The sequence below is a fragment of the Arachis ipaensis genome, chromosome B7 (assembly GCF_059453495.1).
Source record: "Arachis ipaensis isolate K30076 ecotype BB chromosome B7, ASM5945349v1, whole genome shotgun sequence".
Classification (NCBI taxonomy): Eukaryota; Viridiplantae; Streptophyta; class Magnoliopsida; order Fabales; family Fabaceae; genus Arachis; species Arachis ipaensis.
In genome coordinates this window covers 118,710,925-118,727,373 of record NC_142442.1, presented here as the reverse complement: position 1 = coordinate 118,727,373, position 16,449 = coordinate 118,710,925, and the positions used below count along the sequence as shown (strand labels likewise).

General features: G+C 34.8%; 2 protein-coding genes across 5 annotated transcripts; one reads left to right on the top strand and one right to left on the bottom strand.

Moving 5' to 3' along the window:
- Positions 1-4,356: 4,356 nt before the first annotated feature.
- LOC148553886 (uncharacterized) lies at positions 4,357-5,441 on the bottom strand. The gene is made up of 3 exons (XM_088494908.1): positions 5,366-5,441; positions 4,943-5,185; positions 4,357-4,865 (listed from the first exon to the last, which is right to left on the bottom strand). The coding sequence occupies exons 1-3, from the start codon at positions 5,439-5,441 to the stop codon at positions 4,357-4,359; spliced, it is 828 nt and encodes a 275-aa protein (XP_088351034.1).
- Positions 5,442-7,925: 2,484 nt separating this feature from the next.
- LOC107610154 (cytochrome P450 82A3-like) lies at positions 7,926-13,342 on the top strand. Of its 4 annotated transcripts, XR_002350218.2 has the most exons (5): positions 7,982-9,002; positions 11,921-12,311; positions 12,433-12,554; positions 12,757-12,801; positions 12,933-13,342. XR_002350218.2 is itself a non-coding variant. In XM_021106103.2 (4 exons), exons 1-2 carry the CDS (start codon positions 8,049-8,051, stop codon positions 12,548-12,550), a joined length of 1,584 nt encoding a protein of 527 aa, XP_020961762.1. In that variant the 5' UTR covers positions 7,982-8,048; the 3' UTR covers positions 12,551-12,554; positions 12,757-12,801; positions 12,933-13,342. The 4 variants fall into 4 exon arrangements, 3 of the variants coding, with proteins under 3 accessions (XP_016167727.1, XP_020961762.1, XP_016167728.1); XM_021106103.2 differs by having other exon boundaries at positions 11,921-12,554; XM_016312242.3 differs by lacking the exon at positions 12,933-13,342 and having other exon boundaries at positions 12,433-12,759.
- Positions 13,343-16,449: the final 3,107 nt, after the last annotated feature.

Sequence of the window (16,449 nt, the reverse complement as noted above, 5' to 3'; positions counted from 1 at the left end):
TAAATGATGATCAAACTACTAAAAGTTACAGAAATTAATTTATTTATGGAAGTAAAAAAGGTGATGTACAACTATATTGTATCATGGTGTGTAATTCACAAATATGGAACTGCTAAAATCAGTAACCTGTAAAACGCAGATTACGTTTTGATTGAGTTGAAATAAAAAAAGCTGCATGCACTGCAAAACGCAGCTTGCGTTTAGTGTGGGAGAAAAACGAAGCTTCGAAACGTGTTTCTGTCTTTGCATGCCAATACCTCAAAGCTCCAAATGCAACATGCGTTTGGCAAGGTGCACAGGCAAAACGCAATCTGTGTTTGGCAGCCTTCCCACCTACATGTGTGACACGTATAAAGGAGCTAGAGTGGTGGAGCCGGCCTTTATAACCAAAACACAGGCCATGAGAGTTTCAGTATCTCTTTCATTTTACTTGCTGTGAGTGAGAGTTTTGAGAGTGAAAATGTTGGGATTAAGGGTGAAAAGGAGTAAGTTTGTGAAGAGAAAAAATCAGTGAAGGTTTGAGGTTTTATTTAGTGAAAAAAGAAAAATGGTTTGTAATTTTACTTTACCTGAAGAACATATTATTGAATATTTGAATCATCTTCAATGAGTAAGTAAACCTTTTTTTTCGATGAATAAATATATTTATTTTTATGTTCTTTATTTATATGTTTTAACTAATAAATTTATTATTATTATTATTATTATTATTATTATTACATGTTTATAATAATGATGTCTATGATATAATAATAGTTCTTTTTTATCATACTGTTAGTTATCAGATATTATTATTATTATTATTATTATTATTATTATTATTATTATTATTATTATTATTATTATGCTTAAGTCTGAAAAGGAAAAAATGGTATCATGATTAGTATAGTAGAATATTGTTTAAGATGATAATAATAAATTATTATTATTATTATTATTATTATTATTATTATTATTATTAGTGACATTATTATTATTATTATTATTATTATTATTATTATTATTATTATTATGTTTGTTGAAAAACATTGTTATCATGAGTAGTATAATAATAAAATAATGTGTAAAATAATAGTAACAAATTATTAATATTTTATAATAATAAATAAATAATACTGTTTAATAATAATAATAAATTGTTATTATTTTGTAATGATAAATAAATAACGTTTAATAATTTTTTTATTATTTTTTAAGATAATAATAACAATAATACTGTTTAGTTACCGTTTTATTATTATTATTATTATTATTATTATTATTATTATTATTATTATTATTATTATTATTATTATTATTATTATTATTATTATTAGCCATTATATAATAAATAATAAATAAATACTTATTATTTTTTAATAATTTATTATTATTTTTTAAGATAATAATAATAATACTGTTTAATTATTGTTGCTATTTTTTTGAATAAATTGTTAACTGATATTATTTAGAATTTAATAATTATCATTTTCTTTTTGCAGGTTATTAGGAATTTGTTGTCCAGAAAATTCGATCCGCCAGATATTTTTAACGAGGTAGCGGCAGCGTCACTGGCATTGACTGGATTTCAACACGTTTTGCGAGTAGGCGAAATGAGAGGTCATTCTACACTACTGAGTGTCTTGGTGGAACGCCGGAGGCTGGAAACTCACACATTTCATCTTCCGGTCGTCGGTGAAGTGACAGTGACGCTAGAAGATATGAGCTATATTTTTGGTCTCTGGATTAATGGGGAGGTCGTTACGGGTAGATCAGACAGCAGTCACAAGTTTTTGGTGGAGAATTGCATTGCGTGTTTTGGTCAGGAGCCCAGTCCACAAGATCACGTGTTGGGGAAGATTAATCTTGCATGGGTCCAGCGGTGCAGAGACACCGAGCCGTGTGACACTCAGGAGTCTGTTGAGCGGTACGTCCTGGCACACATTTTCTGCGTGCTCGGAACAGTTGTGTTTTCAGATAAGTCGACTACTTCATTGAACTCGAAGTTTCTACCGCTACTTTGGAATTTTTACCGGATCTCAGGATACAGTTGGGGAGCAGCCAGTCTGGCACACCTATACAGATCGTTGTGTCATGCTTCACGATACAACTATAAAGAGATGGATGGCCCACTAATACTGCTTTTTGTTTGGGCTCCTGGCACCTATACCACGCGATCAGCTCAGCGATGTTGGTATTCCACTTGCACGACGGTGTTGTTGTTGTTATTATTATTATTATTATTATTATTATTATTATTATTATTATTATTATTATTATTATTCTATTTTTTGTTAGATGGAGTCATTGGCGCCGACATACAAGATATATACGGAGGCCTACAGCGCATTTTAGGCGAGGACTCGATGACATGGGAGTTGACGATGTAAGTTGTAATCATTAATGTCCAATGTTTTTATTTAGAAGAATAATTTTTCTAATCGGCCTCTTGGTAACTAATGTGCAATTTATATGGCGGCCGTATATGGGAGTGGGGGTTCCAGATGTCCTCACTGCCCATTTGGTTATGTGCTCCACCCAGTCGCCGCTAGTGTCATTCGAGTGCATAGAATGGCACCCAACAGACCAAGTTAGACGACAGTTTGGGATGCAACAGCTTCCACCAGGCCCGGCGTTCAACCATGGTCGTGATCATTGCAAGCGGTTGACAGGAGTACAAAACCACGACTAGAAAAAGATTTACAGTCAATGGGTTAACAGGTGGAGATATGACCGCTATAACACATTGCAGTTAGGCGAGGAGATTATTGACTTTCATCCTCTCCCAGTGTACTACGAGTGGTACACACAACAGTATGGGATTCACCTGCAACTGTCAGATAGAGTTGTAGGTGAAAAAGAGGTTGGCGCCGATGAACCACAGCAGTAATAGGAAGAACCAGCTGGCCTTCAGCAGCAAGTCCCGCCTCAAGATTATCAGTTTCAGGTATTATTATTATTATTATTATTATTATTATTATTATTAATTTTTACCGTTTTAAATTATACTTAATTATTATTGTTTAGGTTTATCTATTATCATTAATTACTATTAATTATAATTAATTGTTAATTAGGTTCCGACATATGAGCACCACTATCAGGTCCCGGCATATGAGCACTAGTATCAGATGCCGGCATATGCCCAGCAGTTTCAGGATTCGGCCTATGGCCAAGAGCAACAGTAGTGGCCGGCATATCAGCAACAGGCACCATATATACCTGAACCACAGCCAACTCAGGAACCTGAGTCTTACATACCACAATTGGTAATTCCAGCCGAGGGTCACTTTAGTCCGTTGGGTGGATCTGACACCATCAGCTTCTCTCAGGTCCTAAGAGATACAAATTATCTATTTCCAACGCCACTGCAGGAAGGGCTGCTACATCTCAGCATTCTAGTGGTCGTGCCGCCACTTCAGGTCATGCCAGTGACTTTGACTTTGATCAGTCGACAGGTCACGTAGATCCGTTCGGTCCTTCCGCACCACCACGCTCCCAGTTGTTTGATTTGAATGAGTACCCACAGCAGAAAGAAGGAGATTTGGGATACGACTTGCAGCACTGGTATGATCTTGGTGGAGCTAGTGCTCTGGGGATAAGTGGTTCCGGTTTGTATGACACTGGTGGTGCGAGCATGACAGATTTTGGTGGTCCTGACGTTTGTAGTGGGCTGGATGCCGGTGTGTCTCAGGGTCATCCGTATAACTTACAGACATAGACTGCGCCTCTGGACAAATACACCCCATCTTTGTATTCGAAAAAGGCGCCGAGGAAGTAGTCTGTTGCAGTTGATCTTGTATTCAGAGTTGTATTCAGTGTCGTATCTTATATTTAGATGATTCTATTTAGTATTATTATTATTACATATTTAGCTTTGTTCTCGTATAACTCTGTTTGAGATTATCATGTTGCACTTTTGGAACGAAATGATTATTTATTAAAAGTTACATAACGAGGTTAAAAACTTTATTTATTATAAATTGTTAACTAGGTTAAAATAAATGACGAGGTTACATAAAAAATAACATATAATTGTGAAGTACGTCATAACAAAGTTACATTGAAAATCTTAACTACTAATCACCTCCAACGGAGCTTGGACCTGCGCGCTGAGGACATCGGCTGCGGCTATATCCCTCGCGTCCACAAATAGTGCACCGGCGAGGACCACGCATATTCCGCGAATCCATCTCATTCAAGTAGCGGGTTGACTTCGGTCTTCCTTTTGTCGTGCGCCTCAATGTCCAGTTGGTGATCGCCTTCGCTCCTTCATATCTATCCCACGTAGATGGGTCACCCATCGGAACAAACTCGCCTTTGTACACCTTGCAAGTTTTAGACATCTTGTACACGTCGTGCACATATACTTGCCAATCAAGACGCTGGTTGGCGCAACGTGCATGGGAGTCGCTCGACTTGGAAATGGTCACAGTCGCAGTGTCGTTGCACAAGGTCAACAGTGTAAATGGTACCATCTTGCATTTCGCGAACCTCAAACATCTCGTTGCGCCTGTCAAATTGGTTAACCACAATGTTTCCTGCACGTCGAAAGCTTTCTTCAACTCTCTTCGTTGCAAATTCTAAATACGTGAATCCATTGCGGAGACGCTCATGAGCCTCGGTACTCTTCCGAGTGAACAATTCATTCAGCCGATAGAAAGTTGACCGAACAATGGCAGTCACAGGAAGGTTGCGTGCACCCTTCAGGACAGAATTTATGCACTCTACCAAGTTTGTCGTCATATGTCCCCAAAGATGACCACCATCGAATGCCAACACCCATCTCTCAACACCGATGTCATCGCACCATTGAGTATATGCCTTACCCCGCTCTTTAAGCCTTTGGTAGTTTTTGTTGTACTCCTGTTCCGTCCTAGAATAGCCTGTTGACAAACCATTTAATCATAAGCAGATGCCACAAATTTACTATGAATAGAACCATAACAACGAGTTGAAATACCTGTGTTCACCACGAGTTTATGCAAATATGGAGCCTTGAACCTCCTTAAGAAGTTGGACCCGATGTGCCTGATGCAGTACATGTGCCACGCTCTTGGTGGTGACCATGCACTGTTACTGCGAGTTATTGTAGCGTCAATGGAGGTATGACAGTCAGAAATAATAACCACATCATCAATAGTAACAACATATCTCCGTAAATTGGTTAGGAAAAACTCCCATGCGTCTGCCGTCTCGCCCTCGACTATCGCAAATTCAATAGGAACAATGTTTTGGTTCCCATCTTATGCAACCGCTACCAGAAGTGAAACTTTATATTTTCCGTACAGGTGCGTGCCATCAACCTGCACCAGTGGCTTGCAGTGTCTAAATGCTACAATACACGGATAGAAGCTCCAAAAAACGTGGTGCAGAACTCTTACACCTTGAACCTCCTCACTCTCACGGTAAACAGAGAGTGTTTTAATTTGAACACGAGACCTTGGCATCTTCACAGTCATTGCTTTCAACCATACTGACAGAGTCTGGTAAGAAACTTTCTAATCACCGAAAACTTTTGCGACAGATTTCTGTTTTGCCAACCAAGCCTTGTGGTAACTTACAGTGTAATTGAACCTGGATTGAACTTCTGCAATAATAGACTTCACCTTTACTGACGGGTCTGCTTCGACCAATGGCCTAATAACTTCTGCAATTGTGTCTGAGTCCAACTTGGCATGATCTTGTGAAATCATACCCATGGTGCATGTGTATTTGCCATTATATCTTCTGATCTCCCAACAAGCTTTCTTTCGAATCAAGCTATCTCGAATAAGCCAATCACAATCTGCACCATAACCCTTGTATTTCGCATAGAATGTCTGCGGCTCAGACTCATATACAGTGTAATCAACTCCTATAGAGATAGTGTAGCTTTTGATTGCAGATATCCCTGACTCTCTCGAACCAAATTCCATTCCAACACTAAACTCACCATATTCCGCTGCAGCATTGCCTTCACCTACGACATGCGCACTACCATCAGTCAAACAAGGCAAATAAAATAAACACCGTAGGTAACTTGAATTAATAATCATAACATACCCATGTTCGCATACTCAGAAAATTCTGAAGCATGCATGGCTTCGAGATCTAGAGTCCGCATAAAAGACGGAACACCAAACAGGTGCTGGCTTACAATTCCATCCGCCTCATTCTGCACTACCGGATTGCCTGCCAGATCTCCGTTATCGTTTTCGTCATCGACTTCATAGTTGGCTTCGAACTCCTCTTCACTTTCGTTATTAGCTTCTTCCCAATCTATATTCCCAAGCTCGTCAACGTTGACCTCCTCGTCAAACGCGTCCGGCCCCGTATGTTGTTCGAACTCAATGTACAGCTCTATCACCGGCATGTGAAATTAGGTTTGTCGATAAATATAGAACATCTGCTGCATGCTTGCTTTGTCAGTGATGGACATTATTTGAAACTGTATCAGCCCACCAAATACTTGTACAGGATTTCTGTACAAAATATTGCTCACCCTTGTCGAAACGTGACTTTGTATGTTAACACAAAGACCATTTTGCTACTCTACAAAACTCGTGCTGTATGGAATAGTAAATGAAAACGGACATTCACAAACAAAAGCTACTTCTTCGTGTGTGTTTGGTATAATCTCACCGTTATAATACACTCGTATATTTACAATATCCTTCGTATTCTCACTTTTTTTATCCTTCTAATAACCAAAAAAATCTCACAAGCATGAGATACATGAAAAAAAGGGAGAATGAGAGTACAAGTGAAGGAGCAGAAGTGAGGTGCGAGTTGGAATTAGCTGCATTAGCAATTTATATGCAACGCTTTTTATTAAAATATTATTTCGCATACAAAATGTAAGCTGCGTTTTGATTTCAAAAAAAATTTCAATCCAAATAAAACATAATCTGTATTTTCTCTTCGTCTAAAAAAATTAGAATAAGCCCATCTGATAAACGTAATCTGCGTTTTACTTTAAAAAAAGGAAAAGTCTAGGGGGCCAGCAATTTTATTGCATTTTGGCCAGCATGTAACCAGCAAAGAAAGGTGAGCCATTGGATGAAATCTCACACCAATCTCACACCATCAAATCATCATTGATGGCTAATTGATGGCTACTAATCACAAATATTGCTGCCCCCTAGCATTGCTCTAAAAAAAATAATAAATTTTCTCTAACAAACGCAACCTGCGTTCTTGCTTTTTCTAAAAACCAAAAAAATTTCAAATGCTGCAAGCTAAAAAATGCAAGTTGCGTTTTGTTTAATTTCAAACATAAAAAAAAAAAAGAAATGCTTATAAATGAAAAATGTAAACTGCGTTTTTTCTGCTGACAGTAAATATTTTTGCTGAACTTCCATTTCATTGTTTTACATCATGCTTTTTTCCATTTGCAAAAAAATGATCCCTAAAAGTTGCTGCGCAAGAGTTTGTCCTATATGTGTGTTTAGCGTTTTCCAATAGTGACTTTCAATCATTCATCAAATGATTTAGCAACAAGATAGAGTTACCACGTAACGTTATGTAAGATATTTATTGTCAAAATGACAACATTAAAGATGCAATAGATTAAGGCGTGGTAGTAGTTTACCAGAAAGTCTAGGGGTTGGTATTTTTTTTGTTAAAGTTTAGTCAATATTTAATTATAAAAAAAATAATTAATTTTATATTATTAGATATTATTTTATATTATTAAAAATATTGATAATAATTAATTAATAATTAAACATTATAAATTTTGTTGACCCTAATACTTTTCATAATTTATTTGTCGCAATATCAGAGAGATAATATTTAAAATTTATATACTATAATATTTATAATTTTATACATGTAAATATGTAATATTTATAATTATATATTTATTATATTTAAAATTATATAATTATTTTAATATAATTAATAAATATTAAATAAAATAACTTTTTGATTATTTAATTTAAACTGATTTTTAATTATTTTTTAAATATTATCGTTTACCAGCAATGGCTTCTATATAATTAAGGTAGCCTATAGATTCTTTAATTTGTGAGAAGCAAGAGCCTGCTGTGAAACAAACAAGAACTGAAGGGCTCAGAATCATAATAATGAGTTCAGTTCTGAGTTGCTTAAGCGTTACTACCAACAATCTCAGTCTCGTTTTTCTGATCTTACTTATTCCACTGCTCTTTCTTTTCCGGAGCTCCAAAGTCGGCCGCAGCCGAGGAGGCAAAGAGCCACCGTTAGCGGCGGGTGCATGGCCCATAATTGGTCATCTCTGGCTCTTCACCGGTTCCCAGCCACCTCAGAAAACTCTAGGTGCCATGGCTGACAAATACGGAGCCATATTCAGGATCAAGATCGGATCACAACGTGCTGTAGTCATCAACGACTGGAAAACCGCTAAGGAATGCTTCACCACCAACGACATTGCCCTGTCATCGCGCCCTCGGCTCATCGCTATCGAACGCCTGACGTACGACCAAGCCATGTTTGCCTTCACACCTTATGGGCCTTACTGGCGCGAAGTTCGAAGAATTGCCAACCAAGAATTGCTCTCCAATCGCCAAGTCGAGTTATCAAGCCACGTTCGCGTCTCTGAAGTAGAAGCCAGCATTAAAGCGCTTTTCAAACTGTGGGCTGAGAAGAAGAACAGCGGCTCCGGCGGGTATATTGCGGTGGAGATGAGGAAGTGGTTTGGGGAGTTGATGCTCAATACCTTTCTTAGAGTGGTTGCGGGAAAGCGGTGTTTTGGGTCAGAGGAAGAAGCACAGCGGTGTCTCAAAGCCCTGAGGGATTTCATGCGGCAGTTGGGGTTGGTTTTGGTGGGTGATGCGGTTCCTTGGCTTCGGTGGCTGGACTTTGGCGGCCACGAGAAAGCCATGAAAGAGACAGCTAAGGAAACGGACGCCATTATGGGGGAGTGGTTGGAGGAGCATCGGCGGAGAAGAGCTTGTGGCGAGGATGGGAGTCAAGATTTCATGGACGTCATGCTTTCGATTCTTGATGGTTCTGAGCTTGCAGGATTTGATGCCGATACTATCATCAAATCCACCACTTTGGTATGGATATTGTGTGTACTCCTCCTCATTATTGTTACTTCTTTTTCCTCATCTTTTAGTTGAATGATGCAAGTTAATAACACAAAAATAATAAGTTGAATAATATAAAAATTATTTTATAATATATATTTTAATACAAAAATTTTGAAAATATAAAATTATTTTAATTTAATAACACAAAAATCTAGTTTGAACAACTCATAAATTATTTTAATTTTTTATATTTATCACTACAAAATATCTGTATTTACTATTTATCTTTAATAAATTTATATATTTTTTTTATGTTTCTCTTTCAAAAGTTATAATTATTTTTAAAAAAATTATGTATATCTTCACAAAATTTCTGTGTTTATCATTTATGAATTTTAATATTTTTTCCTTAAAACGTTATGTTTTTAGTGTCAAAAAATTATCGCTATTATCGTCGTAAACTTGTGTTGTATTCTATTTTTTTAAGAGGAATGCTAGGGTCAGCAATTTTGGTGTTTTGTAATCATCAATTGACCATTAATAGTATTTTTAATGGTGTGAGATTACATCTAATGGTGGGAGATCACTCACTTTTGTTTTGATGGTTAAGTGCTGTCCAAAAAACACAAAAATTACTGGCCCCTAGACTTTTCTTTTTTTTAATTGTGTTTACTATAAAAAAATCTTTATCTATCATCAATAAAATTCTACGTTTTTCTTATATTTATCTTCAAAAAATTGTATTTCCTTTAAAAAAATTTCTATAAAAAATGTTTATATTTATCTTCGAAAAATTTATGTATTTTTTTTAATTTATGTGTTTATCTTAAAATAGTAAGTGTTTGTTGTCACAAAATTTATATTTATTTTTATATTTTCTTCATATATTTCTCTTTAAAATTTTATGTTTCTTCCCTTAAAAAAAATTTATGTATTTATCATTATAAAGTTTCTGCATTTTGTATAAAAATTTTCTGTATTCTTTCTTATGCATGTTTTTTTATTTTTTTCTTTTGTTTTTTTATTCTTCTTCCTTTTCATAAAACTTTAGAAAATATAAAAAGAAACGAACTAATAAATAAGGAGCCACTCAGATAAAGACGATTAAAACGTCTTCTTTTAAAGATATTTTTCAGTAATTAAAATTTAACATGTATAATCGATTAAATTGTATTATTTTTGTCAAAATTAGGCTAGACAAATTGATTTGACCGAAAAAATGGTGAATCAAATCTTGAACTAATCTAAATTAATATTCTTTTTTATAGAAAACGACTACAATATTCTATTATAAAAAATGGCTAAAATACTTATATTATATATATTAATTTTGAAAATCCTAAATTTTAGTCCTTTATTTTTCTATGGTAGAGTTAGAATTTAAAATTTTTAAAATATATATAATAATAAGAGTATTATAGTCATTTTTTATAAAAAAAAATAATATTAATTTAAATCAGTTTAAGATTTGATTCACCATTTTTTCGGTTAAATTAATTTGTCTAGCCTAATTTTGACATAAATAACATGATTTAATCGATTATATATAAATATCTTTAAAAAAAGACGTTTTAGGCGTCTTTATATGAGTGACTCCCAACAAATAAAACAAAAAGATACAAGAGAAAAAGAAAAACATAGAAGAAAAATGAGAAAAAGTAAAAGACCACGGAGAAAAAGAAGACTCAAGAAAAGAAGAAAAAGATGAAAAAAATAAGTTGGAAAAAGAATGAAACACATAAGATAAGGAGAAGAGAAAAAGAAGAAAGAGAGAATCTACTAAATGTTGAGCGTGTGAGTAAGATAAATAGTGAAAGACGTCTTGAGGTGCTTGGTTATAAAGTTAATTTGGTTATCCAATATTTTTATTTTTTTAAATTATTTAAGGATTAAAAATAAAATTTTAGTTCATTTAGTGTACTTATTTTAAAAATAGTTATAGTTAAAATTAAGGTAAATTCTACTAAACTTTTTTTAAAATAATATATAACTTAATTTTTATGATGTATCAATTTTTAATTGGATGATAGTTTAGTTTAATTATTAACTATATTAATAACTTGAGTTACTTCAATTTAAGTATATTTAATATCTTAATCATAATAGAATTATTTTGTAGTTAAGTTATTATTTAAAACGAATAATTATATAATTTTTTAAAATATTAATAACTAAACTTTTTTCTTTTCAAATTATTCTTCTTAAAAAAAATTTTTTTTGGATCTATTACTGTTGTCATTGTGACAAGGAAAGGTCGTTGTTGTCTTTATAAATTACATTATTTATTTCGCAAATTAAATTAACCACCGATCAAATAGAGAATGACAATTAATAGGTGTGTTTCAATTAACTATGATATATCTATAAATGATGGATGAAAATTAGCATAAATCATGAAAATTATTACTGTATGTTAGTTGCTATCAACAATTATAAATTTAAAGGTCTTCCCAGACTAATTTAACTAAATTAATGAAAAGTTGTTTAATATAAATTTATGATGTCGATGCTACTCCTCACGGTAAAATTATGAGAATAACAAAAAAATGAGGAGTGACAAAATATTTAAAGTTACGACAGTAAAAAAGTTTTGTTTTCAAAAAAAATATTTTGTTATTAATATTTTAAAAACTTATATAATTATCTATTTTAAATAATAATTTAATTACAAAATAATTTTGTTATAATTAAAATATTAATTCTAATTAAATTCAAATAACTTAAATTATTAATATAGTTAATAATCAAATTAAGATATCGTTCCATTAAAAGTTAATATATCATAATGAACAAATTACCTATTATTTTAAGGAGTGTGATAGAATTTACTTGGAATTAAATCAATCCGACAAGAGATTACAAGGCCATTATTACTTTTCTATATTTTTAGTTTTTACCCATTTTTACTTAAGAAAATATTGTCTTCTGGAAACTGTGCATTGCAGATTCTGATGGGAGCATCGATTGACACCACTGCAGGAACTCTTATATGGATCCTATCTTGTATGTTGAACAATAGAGCCACTATAGAACAAGCACATAAGGAGTTGGACTCCCATGTTGGTAAAGAAAGACTTGTAAAAGAAACCGACATAAGTAAGTTGGTGTACATTCAAGCCATCGTTAAAGAGACATTAAGGCTATACCCTACAGCAATTTTCTCAGGACCTCGTGAGTTTGCGGATGATTGCTTTGTTAATGGCTACTACATTCCGAAAGGAACGCAACTAGTCACAAATTTATGGAAGATTCACACGGATCCCAGCATTTGGTCAGACCCATTGGAATTTAAGCCAGAGAGATTTCTTACCACTCACAAAGATGTTGATGTCAGAGGTAACCACTTTGAGTTGATCCCATTTGGAAGTGGAAGAAGAATCTGTGTCGGATTATCGTTTGCCATGCCTATGATTCATCTAACTTTGGCTACTTTCTTGCAATCATTTGAATTTTCAAGGCCATCTGATGAACCAATTGATATGAGCGAAGACTTTGGCCTCACAATCATGAAATCTAGTCCACTTGATGTTCTCATCAAGCCACGCCTTTCTTCCAGGCTTTACGATTTAGCATGATCAGGTGATCATGTTGCTTGTTGAAATAATTTGTATTGACCGGGTCAAGAGGGTTGCTTAACCAGAAAACCATTCATAGAAAGGACCTATTAGTCTATTACCTATTAAGTTACATGAATAATGCATAGTTTGCTTTGTAATAATTTTCGTCATCTTGTTATAAATATGTACGGTATCAATTAATAAAGGCTTGATTTTGTGTGTAGAAAGTTGAACAAAGCTGATCGACCCTCCCAAGAGAGAAGCAAAAGGTACGATTAAACAATTCACTTGTGGAGATCTTTCCAAATATTTACACAGTTGACTTGGGATTTTATTCAAAGAATAATGTAAAATTTAATAATATCGACAGTATTTATTAATTTATTATTATTTGAAACAGGGATGAGTGGTGTAGTGGGACGACGAAATTGAAAAAGTTTTGGTAAAAATACACATATTTCGTTTATAAGATAGAGCCAAATAAAAGGCGAAGACTCTGGTGTAGAAGGGAGTGTGGCTTCTATACATGTAGAAATGTTGTGGTATTGTGAGATGATGACAGGTGTTCATAGAAAAATAGATTCTGCGCTGTTGCAAGTCATGTGAAGGACGTGTTCAGCATTCATCAAGTGAGCAGTACGTTAGTTTTCGTTGGTGATTAAGTGGATTAACACTAATTAGCATTCCAATGATAACGGACCTGATGATGGTCTGAATTTTTTTTTTGGTTAAAGAGGAGGCACTGCTAAGTCCAAAGTGTAGATTCTGCTGATTACAAAAAAATTTTTAATAAAACGGATTCGGTATAAATAAGATGGACCATGAGAGAATTTTTTATTGTCATTTGAACTAGTAAAAGAAACCAAAAAACAAAAAGAAAACTTAAGAAGATGATGCTTTTAAAATAGAAAGGAATGCAGCAGAAATGCCAAAAAAAAAAAGTTATTTTGTCGAAGTTATTTAAGTAAGATTTATTTAAGTAATAGAATTAGCTCACACAAGTTAAAAAAAAAAAAGCAAAACAATTTCGTCGAAATTAAAGCTGCTTATTTCCTTTAACCATTTTAAATATTTCACAAAATTTCAATATTTTTATCCATCCTCATAAACACCATAGTTTAACTCTAAATAATATACAATTTTAGTTTAAATACTAGTACAATTTTTTAATATTATCTCTAATTCCACAATTTTAATTTTTCACTTGTATAGCTCAAATTTACTACTAATTATCTCAGACACAATTTATAATTTATCAATCCCGCTACGTTATCAACAGCATTTCTGTTCACTTCTGCCAACTCGTATTTATGACGGTGTTTAATAGAAGTGTCTTTGTGGATGTGTCTAATAAAAATGTCTTTTCTATGATTGTGTCTAATAGAAATGTCTTTATATATGTATTTTTGGATGTGTCTCCTTATACATGTATTTAAAATATAATAATTAATTATTGTTGATAATAAATTAGCAGATAATATATTGATACCCTATACTTTTCCATAATTTATTATTCATTTTATTTTTAAAAATTAATCATTTTAATTTCGTATAACCTAATCCTTTCCAAAATCAAGCTTATTATCTATACAGACCGATCTAATAAGAAAATTATTCCACTACAAGAAAAAGCGTTTTTTTCGACGCCAAAAATCGACGACTATTTCTGCCGTCGATAATTATCGACGGCTTGCTGTCAATATTACTAAAAATTATAATAAAAAAATTAAATATTAAAATCGACAGCTTGGTCGTCGATATTTTTATGATGTATTAATTTTTTTTCTATTATCGTCATATCATCGATGCACCAGAAGTCGAAAATAAAATCAACGAATATAGCGTTTATTTTATTATTTAAAATATCGACAACGTTGCCGTCGATAAATGTGAACGGTCTTAATTGCTTTCCAAAATGGAATGGACGGTGTAAATTTAATCTATAAAAGAGACGCTAGATGTGTTGTTTTTTTTAAATTAAAATCGACGAGTATGTCGTCTATTTTATTATTTTAAATATCGACAATGTTGCTGTCGATAAATTTAAATGGTTAAGATTGTTCTCTAAAATGGAATGAACGGTGTAAATTTAATTTATAAAATAGACGCTATATATGTTGTTTTTTTTAAATTAAAATCGATAAATTAACCGTCAATTTTTATCACTAAAAACATGTTAGAGAATCATTAGCATCAATTAGGATCACTTAGTATCGTCTATATTTATGTAGTATATCTGTATATTAATTATAGGATTCTATGCCTTTATTACTCTGATTCATTTAGCAGCTATAAATACCTCTTGTATATTGTACTTTCTATCACAACTCAATAATACACTTTTCATATTATTCTCTCAGTCTCTTGTTTCTAACATGGTATCAAGAGCTTAGGTCTTTTTTTTTCCGATGAATCTTAGTTCATAGCCCCTTTGTTTTTCCTTGTCGGCAGTGTTCTTTGGCCTCCTTTTTCGTTCTCTTTTTGACGCTTTGGTTCGTCATCCCCATAACCATCTTGTTCGTCTTGTCGCCGTGATTCCAACGAAACCAGAACCGTCGCCATCCGCCTCGGAACGCGCCTCCACGCGCCGCCGAAAGTCGCTGCCACGACCAGTTTGATCTTCCCTCCCGCTGCCACTCATGCCTCTTTGATCGCAATTTTCGAGCTGTTTCCGACGCTTTGGTTTGTCACCTCCAGTATCATCGTGTTCTTCTCTCCGTCAGCTTTCCAACGCCGCCGAGATCGCCGCCAAAGACCACCGCACGCGCCTCCACGCGCCGTCAGAACATCGCTGTCCACCACCATTTTTTCTCATCCAGAAGCTTCAGCAGCCGTTGGATCTTCGTTCAGATCGGACGTCCCTGGAGCGTCCACGTGTCACCCGGTAAGCTGGTTGGCAACCCTGACCCGCGATGACCCGACCCGACCCTGCCTTGACCCGCGTGCCACCTGTGCGCCAGCGTGCCCCCCTTCCGCCTATCCGGTGCTGCCACGTGGCGCTGACGCATCGCTGACGTGGCAGACAAGTGGGACCCTCCCTAAGGTTTTTTGGTGAGCTCTTTCCGATTTTGCCATCCGTTTCCTCATTTTCTGCTCCGAAATTGCACTTTTTCTCTCCTCTCCTTGTTCTCTATGACTACTTTTATGGAAAAATCAGATGTTTTTGCTACCACAGACAGAAAGGGGGCCTTCTGTCGCAACTGTAACCGTTTCGGGCACCCGTTCTCCAGCTGTCCCTCTGTTGAATGTCGCACATGCCACCAGAAAGGGCATATTAGCTACCATTGTTCACAGTTGTTCTGCCGTTATTGCAAGCTCTCGGGACATTTGCTTACTACCTGTCCTACTCGTCCACCACGTCCTGCGCCTGCTTCTGCTGTTGCTGCTACTACTGAACCTACCACTGTCTCTCTATCTGATATTGCATCTCTTCTACAGCGTCTTCTCTCTGTTTCTGGTAATACCCCTGCTGCTTTATCGAGCCCTCCAGGTACTTCTAAATGGTACTTTGACTCGGGTTGCTTTAATCACATGTCTCCGTTGCGTAATATTTTCTCGTCCATGTCTGCAACTACACATGGACCTTCTGTCAATACTGCAAATGGCTCCCTCTTGCATGCAACACACAAGGGTTCTATATCTCAGTCATCTCTTACTCTTCCTGATACTTACTACATTCCCAAATTAAACTTCAATCTTATTTCTGTTGGTCAACTTGTTGATCTGGGTTTTGACGTCACCTTTTCTGTTTCTGGTTGTCGTGTACAGGATCCTCGGACGGGACAGATCATCGGGACTGGACGTAAGGTCGGAAGGTTGTTTGAACTCGAAAGTCTTCATATTCCTCCTGTACCAAATCTCTGTGCTGCTTCTTCTCCCTCTACCCTTCACTTATGGCATCAACGTCTTGCCCACAC